The sequence below is a fragment of the Cryptotermes secundus genome, unplaced genomic scaffold (genome assembly GCF_002891405.2).
Source record: "Cryptotermes secundus unplaced genomic scaffold, Csec_1.0 scaffold391, whole genome shotgun sequence".
NCBI lineage: Eukaryota > Metazoa > Arthropoda > Insecta > Blattodea > Kalotermitidae > Cryptotermes > Cryptotermes secundus.
The window spans coordinates 2,558,941-2,580,393 of NW_019737394.1; the positions used below are offsets into that span (position 1 = coordinate 2,558,941).

The window sequence follows — 21,453 nt, forward strand, 5'->3', positions numbered from 1 at the left end:
TGAGCTATGGCGCGGCCGATGTACATATAACAGAACTATTAGTGNTCAATTCCCACTTGACCACACCCAGGATCGAACCCGGGCTGCCACAGTGGGAAGCCAGCAACTAACCGCTTGAGCTATGGCGCGGCCGATGTACATATAACAGAACTATTAGTGGACTTCTACAAGACTACGTAGCACAGAATCTCAGAACATTGTATACACTTCAGTCACTAGATTTACTGGGTTTTTGGACTTTATCCATCATCTGGAATTCTAGATAACAGAGGACATTCTAAGTAGTAGAGGACACAATGTTTTGGAAACTGGATATGTTTCCATCTTCAGGTGAGAAAGGAAGACACCTACTCAGTTGGGCCCCTTAGAAAGAGCTAATCTCGATCACCTCAGTCCTCAGCTGAGGACGGAAACAGATCCAGTTTCCAAAACGTGGAGTCCTCTATTACCTAGAATTCTGGACGATGGAAAAAGTCCAAAAACCCAGTAATTCTGTATGTCATCCACCATAATCAAAACCCTATAGAATCTACTTCAGTCACTGCTATGTGAACCTCAGATGCAACATGATGCATAAGTATTTTAAGTAAAATATTGATTAGTATTTTCTTTGATAGGAAGCAATTAAACTCGTTTTGATTTTTCAGAGAATGAATGAACATTCTGTAGAACCTGGCTATTTCTATATGAGAAGTGATGGAACTTCCATTTTGAATCTGTTATTATCCACATATACACCATCAGAGAATACAATTCTGCAGAGCTTCATGGCTCAGAACTATTAAATATCAGTGCCAGGCCTTTCTTTCTCTTCACCTTGAAGGTGGAAACAGGTTCTCTAAAATATCAGCAGCCCAACCCACCACATCATGGAGTCATCACTCAAACATGGAAATAAATGTATACTGCTAATTTATCATTGTTTTGCATTTTCTAGAAGAAGGGCCTGATTTGAATCTTCTGTCAATTTCATGATAAGAACAGTGGAGTAGAAGTTTTTCAACCAGTGTTAGTAAAAGGTGAAGGTAAAGTCATGCTTAATTAAGCACCATGCCATGAAGACATGTGAGGGAATGGAGGTATATCTCCACCATTTGTGACCTTGCCACTAGATGGAGGTGAGTGGGCAGCTCCACACCCTGACTGCTTTGGCCCTGGGGAAAGAGCCTCTGATATGCATTGGATAGGAGGCTGGGTGGGCCCCAGACATGGTTTGGACTCTGTGGAGAAGAGAAAAATCTCTTGCCCATGCCAGGAATCAAACCACACCCATCCAACCCATAGCCTGTTGCTATACTGATTGTGCTATCCTGGCTCCAACCAGTGCTAGTAGTAGTTCAAATGACCATGTTGCATAATTTTTGAACAGTAATTGCTGAACAAAGACAACTTCTCAAGCTGAGAAATGTTGATGTAACTTTTTAATACTCATCATTTACTTTTGTTAAAATATATAAAAGTTTATCTTTAGTCAGTATATGACAAAGTATATCAGTATCTCACTGTTACAGTATTCATATTCCAGTGATTGGTTTGTCAGTACTTCATTCTGTGAAGCTACTTATTTGTCATGAATAAGCAGTAAGATCCACCAAGTGTAACAAGTTTAAAGAGGGAATATGAAAGTTTGCCTTTACATGTTTCAGCTGCTACTGGTGATCAACAGAAGGTGTAGGCAAAACCATAATGAATGGTTTTGAATGTAAGTTGTGACAAAGGAATTTCTATGTTCATATGTAAAGTAATTTTTTATAGTGTTGGCTGCACCTTCTGATGATGGCCAGTAGTGGCAAAGTTCTGTATTCTCCTATTAAACTTGTTATACTTGATGAACTGTGCTACTTAGTCATGTGTAAAAAGTGTAATGGTTCAAGATTTCTCTTATATAGACCTACTTTTCATCAATAGAGTATGTATTTCCGTCTTCATCATCTTCAGTGGTTCTGCCTGCTGAAATGTCTTCTTGAATACTTGCAGTTTGTTCAGACTCATCTTCTTCCTCTTCTTCATTTTTACTTTTTTTAATTTCTTCTACATCTTTCTTTTCATCTTCTTCTTCACTCACTACTTCATGTTGATCTTCATTTTCATCATGTTCCCTGATTTCAGTTTCTCCAACATTTTCAGTCGTGGTTGAATGCTGAACTGTCTCAGGAGTTTCACTGATAGACACTCTTAACCTCATTTTTGTATTTCTGTCATTCGAAAATTCATTTTGATTTGCATCATTTTCTTCCCTTTCATCTTCTTCATACAAATCTGGAGTAGTTGGAGTAGAACTGATTTTCATGTTTTGTCGTGATTTCTTGCGAGACTTCCCATGGTTTCTCTGTACTTCCTTCACCACTGGCTGAAAAAGGAAATGAAATGAAGTACAATAAAATTAATAAATTTGAAAGAATCATGAAGCTGGATGACACCTAAGCTCTTAAACATAAGTGAAACACTCACTGGCTAGACAAAATGGATGGTGAACAACATAAAAAATAACACTAACTGTTCCCACTGCATGTTAAATGAACTCACATATAAATAATTATTTAAACTGCTCTATATAAAACTGTCACCATCTTTGGTCCATTGTAATCTTAAAAGATATATTCACAGGGAAAATGTGATGTAATAGAAATGGTAGGGACAGAAGTTTTGCAAGTCTTGTGATACAGTAAAGATATCCTTGTAACAGGCCGTGGAGGCCCATAGGGTTGTGAGATGTTGAGGTTCCCACATTTTCTAGACAGTCGGCTCATAGATGGCGGCAAGGTTGTCAGCCCTCTGCACCGGCTGCCCTTTACCTCCAAGAATATACCTGGTACTCATTTCTGTTAGAGGCTGAGTTGACCCCAGGGCCATAGTGTGGCTGGATGGATTAGGTCAATTGAAAAAATCCGATGACCTCATTGGGACTTGAACCCACGACATTCCAGCTTGTAGCATAGTGCCTTAATCAATTACACCACTGCGTGCCCCCCTTGTGATACAGTTAAATGGTTAAAACAGGGGAAAGGTGTATTCCACTGTGGGTTACATATATATGAGTATTTCCCAGATGTATTCTTGGGAATTTTGCACACCGCATTGATCTTCGTGTTTATTCATTAAAGTAATAAAACAATGAAGTTGCCCCTGTGCTTAAGTAATTAAGCACTATGCCATGAAGATGTATGGGTGAGTGGATGTATAGATCCATGTGTTCTTGAACTTAGCACTAGTTGGAGGTGAGTGGTCAGCCTCATGCTCCAGCTACTTTACCCCTGGGGAAANCTAATTAAGGACTATGCCATGAAGATGTATGGGTGAGTGGTCAGCCTCATGCTCCAGCTACTTTACCCCTGGGGAAAGAAGCCCTGGTACCCATTGGGTAGGAGACTTCGTGGGCTTCAGAACCGATCTGGATGATGTGGAGGAGAAATATCTTGTCCCTACTGGGACTCAAACTCCAACCCCTCGGCAGTCCAGCCCTTAGCCATTTGCTCTACCAACTGTGCTATTCCAGCTCCCCTTGATTTTTATTTATTACTTATGCAAATTGTTCAGTGGGATAATGAAAATATACTTCATATCATTAAAACTCTCTAATCTCATTGATTTAAATCATGTACAGTATATCTCTCTGAAGTAAGGTGAACTGCTGTACTTATGCAGTCATCATTGTAAAACACAATATTCAATTAATATTTTATGTAGTGATTCATATCACTTTTAAATAGGGACACACGGTAGCATAGTTGGTTGAGGCACTATGCTACAAGCCGGAAGGTCGCAGGTTTGAGTCCCGATGAGGTCATTGGATTTTTTCAATTTACCTAATCCTTCCAGCTGCACTATGGCCCTGGGACTGAATCAGCCTCTAACAGAAATGAGTACCACGAATTTTCCTGGGGGTTTAAAGGGCGGCTGGCACATAAGGATGACAACCTTACTGCCATCTGTTAGCTGACTGTCTAGAAAATGTGAGAGCCTCTATGTCTCACAACCCTATACGTCTTCATGGCCTGTTACAGGGATAGCTTTACTTTTTTTACCTTATACTTTTAAATAGCATTATTTATGACATCATTTTTATATTTCATATTGTATCTGCTTATTACACACGTGCATTCATGCACATGCACAGACACAGACAGACAGACAGATCAGGAAGATAAAAGCTTTTATGTACACGCACAGGTGCCCATTCTTCCCCTGGCTTTTTCTTAAAACTGTACTTGAACAGTGAAATTGCTTCTTCATTATGAATCAGTATAGGCCTATATATAACTTCACACACATGCATGTGCATGTGCTCTCCCCCCTGCCACACACACACACACGTGTGCACACCTTTGACTAAAATGAAAGTATGAAGGGATGTGATATCCCATAAAAACTCCGTTATTTACTACTTTAGTGCTGCAACAGTAATCAATTTTTGCCTTAAATGGTTAAAGTAAAAGTTGTCCTATGCTTAACTACATAATTTAGTACTCCAAAATGAAGACATATGGGGGAGTTGCCAAGCAAATATGAGTGGTCGAGATAGATACCTTTATACACTACAGAAAGTGATTATAAATATCAGTGAACATAGACTGCTTTATGCACTAAAACTAATCTGTTTTTCATCACTTAGTAATCCCACCGAAGATGAACAGACTTGAAGAGATAAAGGAGTTTAGTATATAGGATAATGGGAAAGCATGGTGTATAGAGCTTGTGGTTGTAAAAGTGATAGTGTCATTGTTGTTGATGTTAGATGTTCTGCAATATACAAGCAATATAATATATTTGTCAGATACCATGATTTGAATTTGTAGTCAAAAATCTATTACTGTACCTGTGATTGTCTCTCAAACAGTGTTGGTATATTCTGTACTCGACCGAGCATGAGTTTCATGTCTTGCTCATACTCCTGTCTACGAATTCTTTCTTCTTCGCGCCGAGTTTGAATTCTCATGGCCAAGTCTTCCTCTGTGCTGTAGGTAAGAGCTTGCCATGCTGGTTTAAGACGCATAAAATGTGCCTTAAATCTTGTTTCTTCCTTCTTTCTATTCTCGGCCTGTCTTATGGCTAATTCTTGTTCCATGCGCTGCCTAAATCCCACAACAATGGAGATATATGATGATTAGATTTGAGGTTCTCAGGGCAGCAGCTAAGCAGAGTATTGCCTTCTCTGTAGTTTGGAGACAGCCTGATGGTTTAGAAGAACATATTATATCCATTTTCAAGATCAAAGAGTGAGCCAAGCAAGAAACCAGCTGAGCTCAGTTTTCTGCCTGCTTCTGCTGGTTTCTTGCTTGGCTCATTCATTGACCCTGAAATGGTATGTTCCTCTGATATATTGAATTGTCTCTAGACTACACAGACCTACAACCCAGAAGAGCATACTCTTGAGATATAATATCCACAAATACAGGACAATTCTAAAGTTGCGTGTCTGTGGAAGTATGGTGATCAGGCATTTTGATATTCGAAAGTACATTCCATTTTAATCTAACTGTCCCCTGCTTTCATCACATTATAAGGTATTATCATGCCCCTGAATCCATATATGTGTGTCCCAACCCAGCAATTTCCAAATCAACATATTTTCAAAAACCTGGTATCAGCATCACAGCACAATGAAATCATCCCGCTTTTGTACTTTCAATTTTCTAACCAAATATCTCCACTGACCAGAGTACTCCATGAGATATTATTAGTCACTCAGCTAGTCAAGAAATTCCCTGCATTATATGGCACCCAAAAGTTCATTAATGTTTATAAGACCAGCCTTCTCATTTTCTACCAGTGATACTAATATAGTGGCCATGTGAACTTTGGAGGTGGAAATGACACTAAAGCCACTTAGCATGAGAGTTCTGACATTTTGTGTGGTTAAGGATTAAAAAAGAACTTTTACCATGTTAATACTTTTGTATCGTGTAAAACAACAAAATGATGGCCATTAAAAATCAATATTTAGCATTCAGCATTTAGCATTGTAAGGACAAATTTACCTACAAAGTCTATATGAAAATATCTTTTATGTGTTGCAAATTACAAATTATAACAGCACTACACAACTTTGATGTTGTGACAACTTTAAGTGCAGAATAGGAACTAGTGCAAATTATACATAGAAATAGATCATGAATTGTATAATATTAATTTATAGTTCTAGGAAGTTGTGAAATATAATATGATCTCATCTAATTTGAACTGATGAAACTGTAATTGAAAATATTAAGCTTTAAGTAGGTATAAGTTACTGATTCAGTACCTTGAAGACTGAATCCTTAGAACAGAAGCCAAGTTATTTCTACTGAGTGGGATGCCTAAGGCTGTCTGAGGTCGGACACGCCTCTCAGAAGCCGGAGAAGGATATACCTCATATGGAGATACACTGGACCTCTCATCTGGAGAGGTACATTTTGCTGGCTGAAATAAATAAACAGGTAATAAATTTCAAAAGAAACCAACACTGAATGCAACAGAAACTAATTCACTAAATATACTATATAGCCAGTCGATTTGATCATTGTAATATTATTTGTATGAAAAGAATAAATTATTCACATTGTGCAGTTGTTTCAATCCTCCTATTTCTGCCTCTCTTTGAGGTCCAAACAGTCACCTTCATTTCCTTTTCTTATACACCCTCTATATTATTCTACCCATATAAGACAACAGGAAAATGATAGTTTTTTACACTTTAATATAACTTATTCTTTACATTTTCAGGCAAGAAGCAGGAAGGAAAGAGATTCTAAACTGAGTGGTAGCAGCAATGTATGAGTTTCATTTTCGATTATGCAGCAGCCCTACATTTCATTCTGAAAACCAAGGAGCATTGTGAGTTCCCTTGGTCATCACAAGTTGGTAAATGGGTTAACTCGTGTCACGGCATGAGATTACCTCTTGTTCTCAGAATGGTTATGTTACTTATTTATGGTTTATTTAACCATGGTGTCAGTAGCTCAGACTATATAGTGTTGAATGATGGTACAATAATGTATGATGAATTGCAAGGGATGTGGAAGGTTATAGTCACAGTCTAATTTAAGATATTGTACCAGAATTTCACTTAAAGAGACTGAAGAATAAAATGAAGAACCTCATCCAGTGTAGCCTGTTTCTGGGAAACCTGTGACTTCAAAAATATGAAGCACCAGTGCTGCATACTGGACTGTGATGAAACTCAGTTTGACATCAGAAGATGCCTTATATCAGGAGGAGTCACTATGCAAGTCATCAGTGACTGGAAGAACATGAGACACCAAGAATATTGGCAGTTCACACCTAGGCAGAGATTTGCCAAAGGTTTCATTCTGGAGCCCTCTGTTAAAAGAATTAGGAAACTATTGGAGCTGAACAGGAACTGGTTGAAACATGACAGGACTTCAGTAGGACACTGTCATTTGAAGGGACATCTGTTGAAAATGTGAGTGGTAAACAGAACCAGCTACAGAAGGTGTCATGAAAGAGGAAAAATGGCCTTACAAATCCTCTGTGACTGAGGTTCCAGCTGGATGGAGATTATGTCATTGGAAGCTCACTTCATGAAACCAAGTGACTGTCATAAGGGTGTATTAAACAAGGAACTAGGTTTCATGCAAGGTGAAAGATGGCTCGAGGGCTGAATTGTAGAAAGGGGATGAACTGTAGATTGAAAATAATGATGTAATTTAATTCCCACCCCCTTAATCGATTCAGAATGAAACTGAAACATCACAGGTTGATATACCTTTCTTTTGTGCAGCTCTGCAGTTTTCAGTGTGAATGGTTCTGGACTAGTTGTGATATTGTCATTCCATCTGTCTTCCAACTGTTTTTGGATTTCTTCGTGATTTTTCTTATAGTTCGGGATTTTGTGTTTTCTTCTCTTTGGCCTGTCTGAATCACTGTTCAGAACTTCAGCTGACAGTGCTTTAGCTTTGGACAGCCTCTCTCTGGCTGCCATAGAGGGGGGTAAGGAAGAAGATCTCAACAATTCTTCGGCTCGTACCTTCTTTTTGAGAGCTCTGAAATACATAGTTGTTCAAAATTGTATCAAGAACCATGATTTCCTACAACTATCTAACTAAACTTATCTATCTAACATTGCAAAATGTGGATTTCTGGAACCAATATAGTAAGTAAGTAAGTAACTAACTAACTAAGATTGTCAGTCTGTGTTCTGGTTTTTGGATGCTTATTTTAGATATACACAATCTTTATATTACTGTATACTAGTCTTTATTTCAATTTATTATATAATTAATGTATGTTATACAAAACTCATTAATGACATTGTGTTTTAACTATTGAATTTTTAATTAATAGACTTGTATAAAAATGTACAAATTGTATAAGGTTTGCCATTACTTTTACTACTAAAATTAACTTATTTATTATATTGTATATATTTATCAGTATTTTATACAAATGTGTATGCTACTGGATGAAAACTGTAATCCTCAGTTGTGACTGTAAGTAGGATGATCTCTACATCCGCATGAGAATGTACTCTCGACAGGATTTATGGAAGGTGAATAAATAAATGAAACTTACAGTGCAGGCTCTCTCTAGAAAGTAATGCCAGTAATTGCTCATCTATCAATTGACTAATGCTACAAGACTAGAGGTTCATTAGATTTTTACAGAAGCCCATCAATGGGCCCTACACAAGCCAATTAAATCTAGTACCTCTCAGTGAAATGTTGTTAATAAGAAATTATATGCATTTCTCATCTGCCCATGTGTTCTGCATGTTGTTCCAATCTCATCATAGTTGATCTGATCACCATAGTAATAATAGGTGTAGAGTACAAATTATGAATTCTGTGAATTTTTCTCTACCCTCTTGTTTCTTCCTCTCTAATAGATTACATATTCTCCTCTGCACCATGTTCTCAAACACCTACAGTTTGTAAGGGACCAAATTTGATACCTGTATTGATTTCTTCTATAATGGATTTTTAATATTGTCAAACACACAATAAAATGTAACAGAATTTCTTTAAGCTATTGAACAAATTTAATTTGATATAAATTTATTAAAACTAACCAATGTAAATGCACCTGTGTGGGAGGGCAGTCAACTGAAAAGTCATTCAGTAATGACAAACACTTTTTGATTGGAGTATTAATGTATAATAAATAAAATGTGCGTGCAAGTCAGTATACATCTTTTGAAGTACTGCCTACCTTAAAACAGACCTAACCTTGATGGGGTGAACCCTGTTGTCTCAAACAAAGCTCCACTGAACATATAATGGAAGTACAACTGGTGCAGAGGAAGTTCTCACCAAAATTATAATTGCCATAATCTTGGTTTCATTTCTTGCAAGTCCATTATAATTATAGCAGCTAAAAGGGCCTTACACCCAGAGATCAAGTGTGTGATTGGTCAGTAACATGGATTAGCCTAAGCTAAGAGAATGTTGTTACCTGTAGTATTCATCTTCTCTCATTCTTTTGTAGATATAATTACTGAACAAATTTTTTGGTACTGGTTTAGCCTTAAATGGTTTTGGTGATATGTCGCCAAAATCTCTCAGGTCTGGTGATGAGTGGCAAATTGGTAACAGTTTCCTTTCTTCATCACATTTCATGAATTTGAATGGCTTCATTTGTGCTCTTAGTTCATTTATGCATTGTCTCCTCACATATCGGCTCCTACGCAGAGACACAGCATGAGTTTATAGTGTGCAATGAGTAACAGATTGAAGTACTACCCTTTAATGAAGAGAAGGTGAGAGAATTACCAAGGACAATCAAGTGTACTGGGCAAGCTGAAAACATTTAATGATATTTTTGGAAAACCCATACCATTGCTGCTGGCATACTGAAGCTGAATGTGTCCCTAAATGAACAGCAGAATGGGCATGGTCAACCATTCCTCACCACTTGTCTCGCCTCTTCTTCATTGGATGGTGCTATGTACCAGAGTGCACATATTTTGTATGTTCTATGAATGCTGCACAGTGCTGATGAATTAGTAAATTACATTGTTTACATTGCAGTAATATGCCTGTAATGCACTTTGTTTCACAGATATTATATTTATGCTGCTTCCTTCTTCTGACTTTCATTACTGATACATGTTTGACATACTGTGTAGTTATACGCTTACAGAGATCACTGTAACTTTCAAAAAGACATAGAATTTCTTCAGGAAGAGTGAACTTTATGTTTTATATTCTCATTTCAGGGGATTAAGATTTTTGTAGTGTTTTTAAGTTAAATTTTATATGGTGAGTGCAAGTAAGGTAATAACCCCACATTCCTTCAGTTGTGACTACAGTATGGGACATTAAAGTAGAAACCATCAGTATGGATAGTGCTGTACTTACATTAAAATATCCTACATGAAACACTGGAAGTAAAGTGAAGCATGATACATCTATTAAGGTTTATTCTTACATTCGCTTTCCCTCCCTCCAACTCGGTAAACGCTTTTCCATTCTGATTCTTCTTTTAGTACAACTTAAGCCCTGATCGTCCTACAGCTTCTAGCATAAACATATATTAAAAAGGGTAATGTTGTCCCTGTGCTTAATTAGTGAAGCACTATGCTTCACAATTCTTGACCTTGGCACTAGTTGGAGGTGAGTGGTCAGCTTCACGCGCCTGTCACTTTACCCCTGGGGAAAGATCCTCTCATACCCATTGGATATGGGGATGGGTGTGCCCCAAAGCTGGGAAGAAGAGAAAAATGTTGCACTGCCGGGAATCTAACCCGGACTATCCAGCCTGTAGCCCATTGCTATACTGACCGAGCTATCCTACAGAGCATAATTGTATTAGATTGTGAATTGATTCATTCTATTAAAAAGATTTTCATTTAAATAAAGAAAAACTATGTTGAAGTGTGACTGGACTGTGTCCACAGAAATCAGCTTCCCATGTTGGATTCCATCACATGTAGTAGCATAAAATGCTCACTTAACTGAAACAAAATAAGCAATAAATATTAAATAATAAAATGATTGCTATGACAATAACATTAACACATAAACCAAAGAAATGAAATCATATCATATAATGCTCACACAGCACAGCCATATCAAGTGCTTTATTTTACCACAAAAATGATAAGACTAAAAAATGCTCAGTAAATTACAACTTATAACAATGAAAACTTCCTAATGAAAAAATGCCAATCTGTTCCTCGACTAAAAATAAATATTTATACATATTTTAGCTCGCAAGGTGTTTCCACTTTGGAGACATGAATTTAAACAGTTTAGTAGCCTCATATGCTAGAACAAGTGTACAGTGGATGGCAGGTGCAAGTTGTGTGTTGTACACATGCAAGTTTATAAAGTCATACTCCATCTTGTTGCATCAAACAATGTACAAATACTGTTAGAGCTTAGAAAATAGGGTTCCTTACTTGCCTGAAGCAAACTGATGAGCAGAAATTTGTGATAGTCATTTATTGTAACTGATTCTGTTCAGATTCTCTTGATTTTTAAAATTTGTGTTATTATTGTGGCAGTATTTTTACGTGTTGTCAATGCAATAAAACTCAATGGACCTCTTGTAGAGGCTTTATGTGCTATTCAAAATTGATATGTTTTGTTAAAACTGTCCTACAGCATATCATAAGGAGCATTTTTCTGTAGGATATGAGAAAGAAGACCGCCTCTGTGGTCTAGTGGTTCAGAGTTCCTGCCTACAGATCCAGAGGTTCCGGGTTCGATTCCCGGCGCTACCAGATTTTCTGAGAAGTAGTGGGTCTGGAATGGGGTCTACTCAGTCTCATGAGGATAACTGAGGACCTATTTCAAGGAAATAGTGGGTCCAGTCTAGAAAACTGAGATTAACGGCCGTGAGGATCCATTGCGCTGACCACACAACACCCTCTGTCCGCAAATGTTGACACTAACTTCGCCGATAAGCGGCGGTATAATTCGCTTGCGGACTACAGGCCACGGAGTTTGTTTCTTTATATGAGAAAGAAAGTGCGTTTGTTGACCAAAACTAGAAATGCATACTCTTTTTAATACAGCATGTTCCAAAATTATCTTCAATGTATGGAACATAAATAAAAAAAATAATTAGTAAGCATAAAATACTGTAAAATACTGTAGTCTGTTGAAGTCGACCAACGTTTTGGAGGAACATATCACCTCCATCATCAGGGTCAAATCCAAAGATGGTAGTGATATGTGCATCTGAAACGTCAGTTAACTTTCAACGGACTATACGGCATTATATCCCAGAAGACAGTACAACCACCGCTGTGAGAACGTTAAATCCTGCATAAAATAATATAGTACTTTGTAGCATATTATAGCACAAGTGAAAAAGACTTTGATGACATTGTTTCTTCCTTGTAGAACAAATTGAAGGATGAAAAATTGCAACAATGTCCAATATGCTATGTGGCTTGCAGACTCCTAAGACAGTGACCATGGCGCAGTGTAATTACAGAGAGCAATATGGGAAGCAACCAATGCGAGAACAAATATCAGGGGTGGTCAAAGAAATCCTTGCAGATGGGAAGAGTGCTACAACAACTGAGAGGTGAATGCCATCTCTTGATGACAAGTGTATGGACTAAGAGTGGGAAGCGATGATAATTACAAGTTCAACAGCAAACAACCCCATATGGTGTCTTTTGTGAATGGTTTCATCTGCAGTGGCTGCAGCTACTGCAACCAAATGACCAATCATGTTGCAACATATGAGCTGTCAGCCTGATTGACCACATAGACGAAAACAACAAATTCCTTGCTCACCCCTGTGACAGCTGGAAATGTGAGTGATAGCTACAAGATGAATGCATATTGCAGTCTCATACAAGACTGACCTAATGGCCCTTTGTTTTTGACAAGCCCACGGTGAGTGAGGTTGTGTACCTTGACATGCTGGAGTAGTTAGTGGTTCCACAACTTTAGGTACTGTAACCTCACACAGCGCTCAAGATGCTGATCTGCCACTCCTCTAGCACACATTTCTGGGACAATTAATTGGTTGGGAAGAACCATAATGTATCTCCACATCCCTAAAAAACCCCTCCACTACATTTATTTCTGTGGGCTTATAATAAAGATATTGTGTATCACACATTTGTACCAGACACTGGAGAACTATGGACTCAGATAATGGGCATCATTATCAGTGTGACTGTGAATACATCGCAGTTTCGACTAGAATTCCCCACTGATGGTATCTCCACTTTATCGTGGTGGTGGGGTTTGAGTGCTCTTGAGACCCTGAGAGCTATGCCAGCGGTAGCATAGCTACTGGTAGTGTCACCCATGCCAGACAGGTCCAGGGGTAGGAACCAGATGAAGAACAATACCCTGGTCCTCCAGGTTGGGGGTTGGGCATGAGGCTAACAATCTTGCACCATAAAAACTAAATTGTTCAGAAACCAGGTAATGAGCCATGGATGGATGGATTGAAAGGAAACTGACATCAGTGAAGGAGTAGGAATAAGATTATAACGGCAACGTGGAATGTGAGATCAGTGTTACAGGCTGGGAAGATGCATGATATACATGTAGCAAATGAAATACAAAAATTCCAAATAGACATGGTAGCATTACAAGAAATTCGTTTGACCAGACAATGAAGGATTGATAAACATGCTTATACTCTGATTTACAATGGATCAGAAAAAAGGACAGGAAAGTTGGGCACCGGATTTATGATAGCTAAGGCAATTCCACATAATATAATACAAATTTAAACTATCGGCACCAGAATATGTGAGGTCAGAATGGTTAAAGGATGGTTTAGGAATATAACCATAATGTCAGCATGTCCTCCAACAGAAGATGAAGGAAAATGTGAAAAAGAAAGTGTTTACAGTACACTTTAGGAAACCTGCCATAAAACACCAAGATATGATATGCTAATAGAGATCGGTGATTTCAATGCTAAAATAGGTAAAGAGTCATATTAGAAACAAATGGCTGGAATGCACACAGTACATGAGAACAGCAATGAAAATGGAAGGATGCTGAAGTAGTTTGCAACTAGAAATAAAATGCTTATTAAAAGCACTGTTTACCCTCACAAACGTATACACCTGGGAACATGGAAGATACCCGTGACCAACAAAGAAGTTTATTAGAGTGATCATGTACATTCATCATCTATTAAAGACGTTTGAGGCTGCAGAGGCCCTAATTCTGACTCCAACCACTATCTGATTAAGGTACAAATCCAAAAAAACTAGCAAGCATACAGAAAATGGTAAAAATAATAAGGAAGATATGCGATACAGATAAATTAATTGAACAGCCTGAAGTGAGGGAAGAGTATGAAAGTAAATTACAAATGAGACTGCAGGATCGTGACACAGAAGGATCTGAAGATATAGAGAAAAAAATAAAGTATCATAAATGGAGTAGCAAATGAATAGTTCAGAGAGAAGAAAGTTAAGAGAAATGAAGAATGGGTTGATGGAGAATGTGTTAAATGCATAGCAGAGAAAAACAAAACAAGAGAAAGAATAATTCAAAAAGAAAATAGAATACACTATGAGAATTATCAGGGAAAGAGAATGCAGGCAAAGAGGATTTGTAGGAGGAAGACGAAGGAAATGATTCAGAAACAACTTGAGGAAATCGAAAAATTTAAAAAAACAAAATAAAACAAGGAAAATCAACAAAGCAGTAGATCAGCAAAAAAAAAGAGGATTTCAACCAAGAGTGACTGGATGCAAAAGCAAGGGTGGAAGAATATTAGAAGAAATGGAAGTTTTAGATTAATGGACAGAATATTTTGAAGACCTGCTGAATGCAGAAATAGGAAACGAGGATCCTGAAATAGTAAAAAGGAACGTTGGACCAGTAGTGGATGATTGCCAATGTGAGCCGCTCACATACGAAGAAGTAGAGAATTATATACAAAAATTAAAGAATAATAAAGCACCAGAATAAGCTAATATAACTGCAACACTAATTAAATATGGAGGGAAAGCAATAACAAAAGCGGTACATAAATTAATTACATTAATTTGGGAAACAACAAAGTCCAGATAACTTGAGAATCATGTGCCTCATATTTAAAAAGATGAGATAAACTGGACTGTAACAACTATAGGAATATTGAATAAAGCAGTCTTCTGGGATTTGGTACCATGTATATGTGGTGTTAACCGATGTTTCGGAGGAACGTATCGCCTCCATCTTCAGGGTAGAAGGAAAAATATAAGAAATCCGCAAGCGAAGAGAGCCTGCGGATTTCTTATATTTTTCCTTCTACCCTGAAGATGGAGGCGATACGTTCCTCCGAAACATCGGTTAACACCACATATACTTGGTACCAAATCCCAGAAGACTGCTTTCTTCATAGTCACCGCCATTAAAGCCTCAAATCTTATATAGGAGTATTGCTTTGTTAAATATGGTATGTAAAGTACTATCTATTTTAATAAGTGAAAATTTGAAAATTACAACAATGGATAATCAGAGAATACCAATGTGGATTTCGCCCCTAATAATAGCATTATTGATCAGCTCTTTATCAGTACACAAATGACGGAGAAACATTATGCACAAGGACTACATTTGCATGTACTGTTTATTGACTTTACACAAACCTTTGGTAGTGTGAATAGAGATAAACTTTTTGAGATAATGTATGAATATGGAATCTAAGAAATTAATCCGTCTGGTACAGATGTCAACAAATACCACTAAAGCCAAAGTTAAGGTTGGCAATAAAGTCGGTAAGGAGTTTGAATTTAACAAGGAGATGGCTTGCCCACAACCTTATTCATATTAGTATTACATAAAGCTACTATGAAGACTGATCAGCGGGGCACAATTTGCAATAAGTCTAGTCAAATCTGTGCTTATGCAGATGATATAGCCATAATAGGAAGAACAAAAAGGAAATTAATAGACGTATGTGAAGAATTTGAAGAAGCAGAACAGATGGGGCTAATAGTAAACTGTATAAAAAACTAAATATATGATTATGTCAGCATAGGAGTTAAGGCTGAAATTGAAAGATCTATATATCGGGAATAAACTTTTTGAAGGTGTGCCTAATTTTAATGCCAAAAAAAAATGTTACAAGGTAAAATATATACGAAAGGAAGATAGGAATACCCAGGTGGTGATGATTGGAGGATATGCATGATGATGTCCGTAAAATGAAAGTGAAAGGATGGTGAGGAAAGATGAAGAAAAGAGAAGAATTGAGGCAGTTTGATCAGGATACCAAAGCTCACCCTAAGCTGTAGAGCCAAGGGAAGGAAGGAATGAAAAAAGAAGTAGACTAGATTTCAATTAGGTTAGATGAGGCAAGAGCCATTAATGGCTGTAAATATGGAGGACTACTGACATTGTAATAAAACTTTATGGGTTAGGCTATAAGATGATGTATATCAACTAGTTAATTATTTATTTATTTATGTCCAAAATACAGTAGGAACTTTTGGAACATGCAATGAAATCAAAGTTTCCACCACTGTATCCAAATTTCATGAAAATGAAACAAAGAGTGTTATTTTCCAGAGCATTCAATCATCATTATCTACTTCTATCCCACTTTGCTTCATTATGGGGAAGAAAGTAGGCTTATGAGATCTCCATGCTGTCCATGTGTATGTGAATGTGTGTCTTTTTTTCATCCATCCACCCATTTCAATCTTTGAACTAGTTCACTGATTTTCACAAAATATGGTAAGTTTGCAAGTTGCCATTGCGTTTTGCTGGCTAATTGCTTGGCCTATTCTTTGATCCTGAAGATGGAGGCAGTAAAGTTCCTCACAATCGTTGGTGAACTTGTACCAGGTTACACAGCATTACATCACTGAATAAGAGTACTGTTCATCTTTTGAAATCTTTGTGACACTCATCAGAACTCTTTCTTAGATTGCAAGTACAAAATATTGATTGAATCTTCCATTTCAAAAATAAAGGATGACTTTATAATAAGTTGCAAGAATTTTGTTCTGTTGCATGTGAAATCTCTGACTAAGACATCAGTGATTTATAGTGCATTAAGTGACTACTGATATACCTATTTTCTTTTTCTGCCATTATTTTATCAAAGAGTGGCAACTGAGATGCAAGTGGAACTGGATGAGCCCTAATGATTTTAGAATTCCCTCTAGGCTCATCAAGATTGTCAGCACCATATATCTGATACCACAGTAAGTTTATATGCCGGTCCTCTTCTTCCCTAGACGTGGAAATTAAAGCAGAGTACCAAGATATTACTTGATCTTGTGGAACTTATAAGAAGTCCACAGTCATGACAATACAGAGCAGAAGAAAAACATCAGGGTATGCAAATTGTTGTACTTAGTGTAGTAATCTGAAGAATAATATAAGAAGTTAATTATGTATGGATAGTGGATATAAATATCTGTGGCCAAGAATATCATAAATATTTAAAAATTGTAAATAGTAATCCATTCTCCTCAACACCCTGTTCTCAAACACCCTCAGNCGGACCCAACTGAATAGGGTTTTCCTTCACCTGAGGACGGAAACAGATCCAGTTTCCGAAACGTCGTGTTTTTTATTTGTTATCTTAAAAACTAGGACAATGAATAAAGTCCAAAAACCTAACATATCAGTGTGTTACACACCATCGTCAGAATCCTATAGTAACTACTTATATTCTAATTGTTATGTATTTGGACAGCAGATGAGAAAACAAAAGGTTCTGGACTGAATGATAGCAAGCATTACCCGAATTCAATCTGCTCTTAATTTCCTCCTGAATAGGGTTTCGATTTGTTACCGTCATTCCCAAATATCTGAACTGTGCCACATTTTCAAAACATCTGTTTCCTATCTTTATGTCATGAGTCTGCCTTGCATTTTGGTGACGAGACAGCAACATATACTTAGTTTTCTCTGTGTTTACTTCTAGACCAACCTTTTTACTTGCGTCAATTAAAGTTTGTGTGTTTTTCTTGATCACCCAATAGATTCACATAATCATCATACACAACAACTGATGCGTCCCTTTTAATTTCAGTTCAACCTGGTTTCTCCGGACCTTCCTAATGGCATATTCTAAAGCAAAGTTGAAAAGGAATGGCAACAAAGCATCTCCTTGTTTTAGACCATTCTGGATAGGAAAATTATCAGACAAATGTTTACCTACATGGATTTTACTATACATTTCGTTTAAACACATCTTAATCAGCCTAACTAATTTCATGGGTATCCCAAACTCTATCAGAATATTGTAGAATACTTTCCTGCTTACTGTTCATACGCATTCTTTAAGTCTATGAATAGCTGATGTACTGTCTCATTGTACTCCAGTTTTCTCCAATATCTGAAACCCACACTGATGATCTCTAATAATTTCATCTAATATGGACTTAGCCTTGAGAGAAGAATATTGGTTAGAATTTTGTATGAAGTTGATAGCAGTGATATACCCCGATAATTATTACAGCCTGCTGGTTCGATGCCACCTCTGTCCCATCTGACCTCCTGTACTCCTGCTAAATCTAACTTATATTTTAAGATTTATTCATAACTTGTACGCTTCTCCAAGTATAATTAGAATGATCAAGTCACGGAGGATGAGGTTGGCAGATCATGTAGCACGAATGGGGACAAGAGTAATGAATATAGGATATTGGGGGGGGAAAGGCAGAAGGAAAGAGACCACTGGGCATAGGTTGGTGGACAATATTAAAATGGATCTTCAAGAGATAGGATGGGATGGTATGGATTAGATTGATCTGGCTCAGGATAGGGACCAGTGGAGGGCTCTTATGAACATGGTAATGAATCTTCGGGTTCCATAATATGCTGGGAAATTCTTGAGTAGCTGCAGAATTTGCGGCTCCTCAAGAAGGGCTCAGCTCCATGAGTGAGTGAAATAGTACTCCATACTATTTACAATTTTTATATTAGTACTTGGCTACACTTTGAACCATGGCTACTATTTAGGAACCAGCATCTCATAAAATACTTCAGAGATATAAGTTCTCACAGCAGTGCATATTAAGACTAGCCTTGTGAGATGTGATGCCATGCAGTTCTGTAAATGACTACCAACATTTGGAGAACTATTACCTCCATCTTTAGGTCTATCCTGAAGATGGAGGCAGTGGCTTCCTCTGGCTGTGGAAGTCTTCATCTCAACACTGACTGTTCCNCCCCCCCCCCGACAGTTTAGGATTTAGCTTGACTTAACGTCCACGTATGGGACAATTACAACAGGATGCTGGAATACAGAATTATTTAGCTTAACATAACTCAATTTAAAATTTATTGTAAGAGTTGGGAGAAGTGTTCCTGCATTTCATTGCTAAATTTTCACAGTAAATATTTTATGAACAGAATTTTCACAAACTATACACCAAAGCATTTCCACTTATAAGAATGTTGTTGGTTGTGTGACCATCAGAATGAGCTGGGCTAGGTCAGTGAGTAAAGCTACTGACTGGTTACGGGTTAGACTGCTGGGGTGCAACTACTGCAAGGGCAGGGCTTGTTTCCTCACTGCCATGGCCAGACACTCTGTGGCCCATCCAGCCCCCAACTGGATGAGTAAAATGAGTTAAAGCTATCCTTGAGCTTAATTATGCACTGCACCATGAAGACATATGAGGGAATGGAGGTGTAGTTCTGCACATTGTGGACTTAATTGAAGGTGAGTGGTCAATTTCACACCCCACCCACTTTAGTCTCGGGGAAATAACCCTGAGTACACATTGGATATGAAGCTGGATGGACCCGAAAGGCCGGTCTGGATATTGTACAGAAGAGAACAGTTTCTTGCCAATGTTGGAAACGGAGCCTTGATTCCTCAGGATGTATTCCATAGCCTATGTGTTGTCCCGGCTTATGGGTAGCAACAGTGAAGCTGCTGGAATATGAAGCTGATCATCCCATTAACGTTAACATGCACAGTACTTCACCTCCATGCCCCCTATTCATGAAATGGTGTTTAGACACAAGTTTACCTCATGTGGGAATGAGAAAAATGGAGAAGGTAACTAAGAGAGAAAGCAAACTGAAAACTCCCAACTGTGAAACCAAAATAAATAAACTGCTATTTATCTTATGAAGCCCTGATATTACTATTCAATAAAGGACCCCAAAGAAAAAACTCTTTAACATGTGTTCAATAAGCACAATAGCTTCTCATGTTTCTGCATGGAATCATTCCAATTAAAATAAAACATAAAATATAAAATGGAAGTACAATAGACCTACCTCAGTGTCATGTTGAACGGTTTTGGAACTGTGATCTTAGGTTCTCGCCATGCAACATTTTTGTTTTGTTTTAAAACAGGACTATTTGATACACTGTGTGAAACTGCTAAATCTAATGCATCATCTTGCCCACTATCTGAATCAGAAAACAATTCCGATTTGGGTATATAGTGATCAGTTCTGAAATCATCCCATAAACTGTCAATAATGGATTTTGAGCTGTCAACTAGCAACGTTGATTCTTCATTGGCAGACGAAAAATGTGTATCTCTAATTTTGTTAGTGCCATTTTGCTTTTTTTCTTTGATTTTGTATAAGTCATGTTGGGGCTGAGAGTCTTTAAATTTACTTTCTTTGTGACTAGATTTATTGGTAATCAAGCCAATTCTTGACACACCTTCTGGTTCTTCAGTGTCCAGTATATAGTTGTTCAGCTGAATTGTAGGCTTTGGATTGCTTTTTCTATTAATTTTATCTGAATCTTCCACAGATACTGCAGAAATTGTTGGAGATGGAGATATGTACTTTTTGCTGTCCAATTTATCCCGAAATAAATTACCATCACCTGGATGTGCATATTTTTTCAGCTCTGCCGAATATCCAAGAGAAGCTGGAACAAGGCTTTTGTCATCTAAGTCACACTTTTTGCCTTGAAGATTCAAACTGTCATTGTAATGTTTCAACCATGTTTCAGATGATCCAGAAGTCTTCTCCAGAGTTTTTATAGTGTTTGCTTTATTATCTTCGTCCACTTCAGGCACATAAATACTCTTGTCATCTAAATCTCTTAAATAAGTTTTTTGTTTTGCTTTTAAGTACTGAAGTCTTACATAGAATTCTCTGTCAGATAAATGGATTAAATCTCCATAATCTGGAATACTCTCATAAAAATCAATAAATGATTTTAGAGACTGTGTGTTTGTAGATTCACCCATAGTTTTTAATGCGTACTTTGCATTGTCTTGAGGTATCAACGTCTTTGAGAGGCCTTCTTTAGAGTCTGAAGAAGGTCCATCTGCACCAGAAACAATTTCAAAGCTTTGAGTTGTATCTCGACTTGATATTTCCCTGTTGATCTGATCATTCTCGAAATAATTTGACACTCGTTTTCTTTCGAATGTAGGCAACGGTAATTTGTTTGTGGGATTAATGGGTACCTTAAGACAGGAATGATTGAAAGCGGCACCAGTATGTCTTGCTGTCATTGCAGAAAAAGCACAAGCACTAATTTGTTGTTGTTGCTGTTGTTATGGCAACAGTCGCTATGGAAATGTAAATAACAGAAAGCCAACATTGACATAGTATTCAAATATTAGGAGATATTTTTAAACAGTAATAACATTGT

The 21,453-nt window shown here is 37.4% G+C and overlaps 2 protein-coding genes across 4 annotated transcripts; both read right to left on the minus strand.

The window, feature by feature from the left end:
* Positions 1-3,953: 3,953 nt before the first annotated feature.
* Positions 3,954-21,352, minus strand: LOC111870329 (protein FAM161A-like). Of its 3 annotated transcripts, XR_004513642.1 has the most exons (4): positions 9,772-10,506; positions 9,391-9,618; positions 6,242-7,982; positions 3,954-5,072 (listed from the first exon to the last, which is right to left on the minus strand). XR_004513642.1 is itself a non-coding variant. In XM_023862515.2 (3 exons), exons 1-3 carry the CDS (start codon positions 9,837-9,839, stop codon positions 7,538-7,540), a joined length of 741 nt encoding a protein of 246 aa, XP_023718283.1. In that variant the 5' UTR covers positions 9,840-10,506; the 3' UTR covers positions 5,065-7,537. The 3 variants fall into 3 exon arrangements, 1 of the variants encoding a protein (XP_023718283.1); XR_004513643.1 differs by lacking the exon at positions 9,772-10,506 and adding an exon at positions 21,266-21,352 and having other exon boundaries at positions 5,065-7,982; XM_023862515.2 differs by having other exon boundaries at positions 5,065-7,982.
* Positions 10,563-21,306, minus strand: LOC111870327. Its single transcript, XM_023862512.2, has 2 exons — positions 20,109-21,306; positions 10,563-10,891 (listed from the first exon to the last, which is right to left on the minus strand). Exons 1-2 carry the CDS (start codon positions 21,041-21,043, stop codon positions 10,888-10,890), a joined length of 939 nt encoding a protein of 312 aa, XP_023718280.1. The 5' UTR covers positions 21,044-21,306; the 3' UTR covers positions 10,563-10,887.
* Positions 21,353-21,453: the final 101 nt, after the last annotated feature.

Excerpts from the sequence above, each read along its gene's own strand:
- LOC111870327 (XM_023862512.2), bottom strand. The coding sequence starts at position 21,043 with ATGGGTGAATCTACAAACACACAGTCTCTAAAATCATTTATTGATTTT.
- LOC111870329 (XM_023862515.2), bottom strand. The coding sequence starts at position 9,839 with ATGGTTGACCATGCCCATTCTGCTGTTCATTTAGGGACACATTCAGCT. Across the intron at positions 9,619-9,771 it reads TCAGTATGCCAGCAGCAATG|GAGCCGATATGTGAGGAGAC; the intron begins GTATGGGTTTTC and ends GTCTCTGCGTAG. Across the intron at positions 7,983-9,390 it reads AGAGAAGATGAATACTACAG|AGCTCTCAAAAAGAAGGTAC; the intron begins GTAACAACATTC and ends TATGTATTTCAG.